Source organism: Triticum aestivum, chromosome 3A (assembly GCF_018294505.1).
Source record: "Triticum aestivum cultivar Chinese Spring chromosome 3A, IWGSC CS RefSeq v2.1, whole genome shotgun sequence".
In the NCBI taxonomy this organism is placed as follows: domain Eukaryota; kingdom Viridiplantae; phylum Streptophyta; class Magnoliopsida; order Poales; family Poaceae; genus Triticum; species Triticum aestivum.
This window is the reverse complement of record NC_057800.1, coordinates 698,222,963-698,229,802: the sequence shown is the minus strand read 5'-3', so window position 1 is coordinate 698,229,802 and position 6,840 is coordinate 698,222,963. Positions and strand designations below refer to the sequence as shown.

Here is a 6,840-nt window from a genome sequence, read left to right as displayed (position 1 = left end):
CGGACCGCGCTTTCCAAACACTTTCACCATTTTCACCCGGGAACGTGATTTGTTCTAAAGTAACTTGTCTACATTTTAGTGAGAAGAAAAGCCAGACACTTTCACAATTTTCACCATGAAACATGATTTGTTCTAAAGCAACTATTATACCTTTTAAATGAGAATAAAAGATATAAAAGTTTGTTATTCATAATATTGTGGTAAAATTATCAAGATTTACATGGACTCTTTCCAAAATGCATGAACTTAATATACAAAGTATAAGAAAAATATACAAGCTTTTTTCCAATGAGAAAACATTTGTATGATTGAATTGATCAAATTCACTAATTACGTAAATAATTTGTTTCGTATATGAACAAACTCACATGTGTGATAGAACAATTTTTTTGGCGGGGGGTGATAGAACAAATTTGTTGTTGTGATTCGTTCCCGCATTTCAACAAATTTGTTCCATCACAAAGGAACAAATTTGTTGAAATGCGGGAACGAATCACAACAACATGTGGGAATATTTGTGTCTTGTTGCATAAGCTGTTGGTTATGTTTTTATTATGCAAATTTTATGTTTTCTCCCTTTTTGCTTTTCCATTTTATAATATAAAAGGTGAAAGACTCAGGTAATACATGTGCATGATTGCTAGGCCAACACACTTGACTAGTGCTATTACCGATGATTGATTACCTCTCACTCAGTAAGAGCGGGAGATAGGAACTTCTTCTGTGGGTCATCTTTGTGTGAGAGCTTCTTAAAGTCACTTTAGGATTTTAAGCGACTTCTTTAAGCAAGATTTTTTGTTAAGGCATGAAAACATTATTGCTTAATGATTTTTTTTCCATTATCTTATTATTCTATGTATTACAACTATGACAGGAATCTAATTGTACGATCTTCTTTGCACCATGAGATTTTCATATATTCCTACATGTACTTTTTAAATCATTTAAAAGATTTTAAAAGCATAGATAGTGTTGTAAAATTCACATGTCCAAGCACCAAACATAGCTTCGACGGTCAGCAATTATTGTTATTACATCCTATCGTACCTCATCATATGTGAAACATAAAAATACCTAGTAGACATGCCTAGAAAAGGCCAAACTTTTGAATTCACAAGAAAATATCATTGATAATTTTTATTTATAACAATAATTATGTTTAATTGTATTAAGCAAGTGTTTTTATCTCGAGGGGGAAGAACTATTGCTACTGAATGCCTGTTTGCATCATCCATAGCAATATGTATTAGTACTCAATTCATTTGATTTTCATTTGATGAAGTGAAGACACTTATCGAGCCTCTGTTTATAGAATCGTAGAGTAATCTTGCAATTCGGCATGGATTGAATTTAATACTTCTTTGCAGTTTAGGACCGAAATTGCCTGTTTTGTGAACTAACAACCTTGGAAAACAAAAAAGAAATATGCCCCCAATCACGTTGCCTATGTGAACAAATTCGAAAACTTTACATAAGCAAATTATTGTGTCCCAATCATATCTATAACACATAACCCAGAACTCATATTTATGGTACATGTCATATATGTGTCGTTGTTGGACCTGTCTCATTTCTTCTTTGCAAATAATAGAGTTGTCTCGTTGATAGGTGATGCCGACCTAACCTTGACAGCAGGACGTTTACAAACAATTCATTAAATTGTCACCCCTATGACTTGGCTCGTCACTCCAAACTATATATCAACCTCTGCCGTAGTTAAGGTCCATTTGACAAAATGTCTTTGAAAAGCTAATTGGACAGCCAATACGTGTCGCCTGTCAGTTGGTGACTAGCCGCCGGTTACCTGTGACCTTGCTTTAACCTCCACCTTTGGAAGGCCCTATTCAATTGCCTACTGTTGGCAAGGCTATGGTTGGAAATGGTGGCCAGAGCATCTTGGATGAGGTAGCCGGAAGCTCAAGGACTTGATAAGGTTTTTTATGTTTTTATTCGGAGTCCTGTTGCAAAAAGAAAGGAATTAGATGTTCTTTGTGGTCTTTTATTATGGGGTGTTGTGTCAATTCTACTCATGATGCTAGTTATGGGACCTAGGTGCAGGGCCGTACCCGAGAAAACGGGGGCCCTGTTCAACATCTAAAAACGGGTGCCCTGTTCAACATCCAAAATTACGCCCTTGATATAACCATTGGCAATTAGGAAAAGGAAAAATTATACTCAAGAAGCTAGCCATTCTAAAAACTCAAAATTAGTACATTATTCAGCATAGACATGCATCCTTCTAGCAGTCCTTGAAACAAAATCTTCAATTTGTTTTTCATATGCAACCATCTCCAAAATGCCACTTCATTATTTTGCTAAAAACTTATCAAGGGCACATTTTTTAGGTCGAATGATTAGTATATGATGTGTCAGAAATACTAGAACATATGAACAAAAGAGAATGAAACAAACTTTAGTTTATTTGGGAAGAAGAGCATGATGCGGCCAACAGCAATGCTTATGGAGTTCTGGTGGTCTGGTTAAAGCTCTAGTCGGGCAGCCTAGGTAGAAGCAGCAACAGAATCTAAGAAACAAGGGAGACATGAGAAATCGAAGAAGAAAAGACGTGATAAAAAGATGCTGGATTGATGGTGGAGCGTACCATAAACTAAGATGCATATTTGCATAAAGTGTTCAGCAAAAAATAGTATAGAAAAAATGGGGCCCCTGGTCAGTGGGGGCCCTGTGCAGTCGAACATGTTGCACATGTGTCCGGTACGGGCCTGCCTAGGGGTGATCGGGTCCCTTCCTGCTGTTGACTTTTAGCCGTTGATGTAGCCTTTAATTTTGTTCATTTGATTCTCCTATTTTTTTCTATCTAAATGCATCCCCGTAGCTATCTTGGATTAAGGATGAACCCGTACATTCATTCATTGCAAGGTTCACACGTGAGTGGGAATAGAGCAGATAAATGAAGGAGTCAGGGAAGGGAGAGCTACAAATGTAAGAGGAAGAATAGAAGAAGGATCGCCTGGAACTCAGCCGCCTGAGACATAGTTATGTCTCAGTCAACTGAAGTCACCAGACGTCGTACCAAATTAAACATGCTTTTTTAATCACTCAACAACCTCTGTGCTCGTTTCGTTCTATATGGGATGTTTATTTTCGGCTGGGCAAAATGTCCATGTCCGGTGGGTGCTTGTTCTTCTCCGGTATCGTTGTCATCCTATCCCCACCCCTAGCCCACCATATTCTTACTCAACATAGTAGGAATATTTTGTCTCGCATCACATGATGTCCATGTCCGAGAGGTGCTAGTTCTTATCCGGTGCCGTTGCCCTCCTATCCCCACCCCTAGACCACCACCTCCTTACTCGACATTGTAGGAAATTTTTGTCTCACATCACGTGACAAGACTAAAAGAATTAAAGGCGTCAAGGGAATATATTCCCGTCATCATGCCCTAGCAAAATCGAAACTGTTTTAGTTAGATTCAACAACATAACTAGTATTTGTAATTGCTAGTTGTTAATTCGATTACAAGAAATAAAATGTTAGCGTTTGTACATGAATAGTAGAGGAACAAAAAATTCACATGGACTATATGTGGAACATCATTCACAACATGTGTTGGAAGACCCAAATATCTTTCATTGAGAGCCTCAGACTCAATTTCCAACCAAGTGTTTCAGCCGGGCCTTATTTTCCTCTGAGCATCCCTTACCAAAGAAAATTTAGGACTTTTGCAAGTTAACTCTCTGCCCCGATGCTTCTTCATACCTCACCAAAATATCCCTGAGGGCTCTCATGCTATCCTTGGTTCCTTCCAGAAAAACAATACTATTATCAATGAAAAGCAAGTGTGTTATATGAGGGCCAGTGCCCCCGAAAGACACGTCCTTAATTTGGTTATCTACTCGTGCTTTCCTTAACAGTGCGGATAACCTTTCCACAAAAAAATGGAATAGATAAGGGGAGAGCGGGTCGCCCTGTTGAAGCCCCTAGAAGGGAGAAAGCACGTAAAGAAACCCCCATTAAGTTTAACGGTAAAACTTGCTGTAGTGACGCATGTCATGATCATGTCAATCCACATGGCGCAAAACCCTTTTTGTACATCATATACTCAAGGAAGACCCACTCCAGCCTATCGTAAGACTTCATCATATCAAGCTTCACCACACATAAATATTTCTTTTTTTTCCTCTTACGTATAACATGTTCACACTCATATGCAACCAACACATTGTCCGTTATGAGCCTTTCAGGGACGAAAGCACTTTGTTCCTCCGAGATGAGCACTGGAAGAATCATCTTCAACCTATTGGCCAGCACCCTAGTTGCCATCTTATAGAAAACATTGCAAAGACTCATCGGTATAAATTGTAACATTAGCTCCGGAGTTTGGGATCATCACAATCAAAGTAGCATTGAAAGATGCCGGAGTTGCTTCCCCATTCAAGAAATCACGAACTGCCCCGCAGACCTCATGTTTTACCAGCGAGCAGTGACGCTATAGAACAACGTCGGGAGCCCATCTGACCTGGGATCTTTGGTTGGTCCCATTTGGAACAGTGAGGTTTCAATCTCCTCATCGGCGATAACCGCCGTGAGCTTGGAGTTCATCTCGCCGGAAACCATTAGTGCAATATTATCCAGCAAGGCATTAGCGCCAACCGATCCATCAGAGACAAAAGGCTTTCACCGTGTTTTTTTGAAATAAATAAATTAAGTAATGGCATTGGGAATTAAATGGTAAGTTATGTTTTTCTTTTTCTTTTTTGAAGGGGATTGGGCATGGTTCACAGTCCAGTCCACTACTCTACCTACTCGGCTCTAGTGATCCTTGTTCCCCTTTTCATCCCCTTCTTCGGTTCCTCAATTCTCCAAATTTATCCACTCTGCTTGTGTTCGTCTGCTGATCTGGTGAGCAAATCCTCCTCTACTCGGTCGATTCCGTTGTTTCCATTACGCATTCACGCTGCTCACCCACAGATTTGTACTATCGACGATTAGTTAGGGTTCAGTTCAGGAGCTCAAGCGCGCGGCAATGGCGGCCCCCGCTGCTGAAGCCCCGGCGGCCGTCGCGGCCCCCGTTCTCCCTCCTGCCAGAAGGAAGGATGCGGATCCGGCTCGTCTCCAAACCCCGCCGCTCCTTCCGGCCGCAGGCTGGTCGGACCTCCCGCCCGATCTCGTCCGCCGCGTCGCCGACTCCCTCGTCGCCGCCAACGACCTCGACTGCTACATGGACTTCCGCGCCGTCTGCTCCGTCTGGCGCGCCGCCACCGACGACCCCAGGAGCGACCCCTTCGACCCCCGCTTTCGCCCGCGCCGGTGGGTCATCCTGGACGACGGCGACGACCTGCTGCTGCTGAATGCCGCCACGGGGCGCTTCCTCCGCAAGAGGATCCCGCTGCTCCGCCGCTACCACGTCCTCGCCGCCACTCCCGGCGGCTTCTTCGTCCTGGCGGACAGGCACCCTTCTCGAGCCGCCTGCGTCTTCAATCCTCTCACCGGCGTCGTGATCCGGTTCGCGGCACCCGTACCAACCAAGAAGGTCGCCGCCGCCAGTGTCGTCTTCGGTCCCAGCTCTTGGCCCACGCTCACGCTCAACTTGCTCTGCGACTCTCCTTCCAAAAGTTACTCGGCCACCCCTGACATGGAAAGTTTCGAAGAAAAGGAGCTGCAGTTGCCCATTGATTGTCATATCTCATTGAAGGCAGTCAGAGGCGGTGTCTATGCCGACGGTGGTGGCGCTGCGCAGGGATTCAGGCACGGGGTTTCTGTTATATTCGATATCTTCGATTTGATACAGTCACTTCATGTCCATCCATCAATGTTTTATGCTGAGGATCTTCCTGTGGCCGGACACGCAAACGACCATACCCGGTTTTTCATCGTGGAATTTGGTGGAGAAGTGCTGATCGTCATCAAGCTGCAGCGACGTGTCAAGGTTTTCAAGATGGACGTTAGTAGCATTGTGCCTGTGGAGAGCATCGGCAGCCATGCCATCTTCATCGGTCATCACAGGTGCCTGGCTGTTGACACCGATAAGTTTCCATCTGTTGAGTCCAACTGTGTCTATTACGTTGAGCGCCTGGGTTCGTCCGCGCACATCTGCATGTACAATCTCAAGGACGAGAACGACGAGAGGATCTCAGCTGGCGATGTAGATTTCGTGAAGCTGCACGAGTTGTTCGTCCTCGCCGCCCACCGCCCTTTTACCATCATCCAGCTTCTCTCCAGCTACACCATCAATGTCCGGGATTCTCAACTGCCGCTACAACAGGGCGCCAACTAACTTTTGGCTATGAAATGGTTTGACTTTCTCTCTAGTACTCCCTCTGTAAACTAATATAAGAGCGTTTAGATTACTACTTTAGTGATCTAAACACTCTTATATTAGTTTACGGAGGAAGTACCTTGCTAAGAAACAGACTTGACTCTAGTTATGTGGAACTGCTGTTTGTGGGCTTAATTAGGACCAGATATGAACCCAATGCTCCATCTGTTTTGCCTGATGCTATCTTTTGTCTATTTGCACTTGTTCTTCCATTGTTCACTTAGTAATGCAGTCTGATGCTAGCAAATTTCAGTTCAACATTTTTTTCCATTTCTGAATTCAGCCCTGCAACTGAATCGTTGAATGCATGCGTCTCTCTGTTGTTTCCATTATATTTTTGTTAATATTTCAGTATGAATGTAGGCTCAGTTTTTTCCGCCTTTCTGAATCTGGCTCTGCAATTGAACCGTTGAACGGTTATCATACCTGGTTGTTCCCCGTAGGTTTTGTTCCTTGTTGGATTTCTCATATCTCATTGCAGCTTAACATTGATGTTAAGATGTGCTGTTCATATACAAATCTCTGACAATTTGTGGTTGCTGCTTCTAGAGGGATTCTGT

At 43.1% G+C, this 6,840-nt stretch overlaps 1 protein-coding gene across 2 annotated transcripts; it reads left to right on the top strand.

Moving 5' to 3' along the window:
* The first annotated feature begins 4,731 nt into the window (after positions 1–4,731).
* LOC123063313 (uncharacterized) lies at positions 4,732–6,538 on the top strand. Of its 2 annotated transcripts, none has more exons than XM_044487055.1 (2): positions 4,732–4,863; positions 4,954–6,538. In XM_044487055.1, exon 2 carries the CDS (start codon positions 4,988–4,990, stop codon positions 6,236–6,238), a length of 1,251 nt encoding a protein of 416 aa, XP_044342990.1. In that variant the 5' UTR covers positions 4,732–4,863; positions 4,954–4,987; the 3' UTR covers positions 6,239–6,538. The 2 variants fall into 2 exon arrangements, with proteins under 2 accessions (XP_044342990.1, XP_044342991.1); XM_044487056.1 differs by having other exon boundaries at positions 4,740–4,863; positions 4,958–6,538.
* Positions 6,539–6,840: the final 302 nt, after the last annotated feature.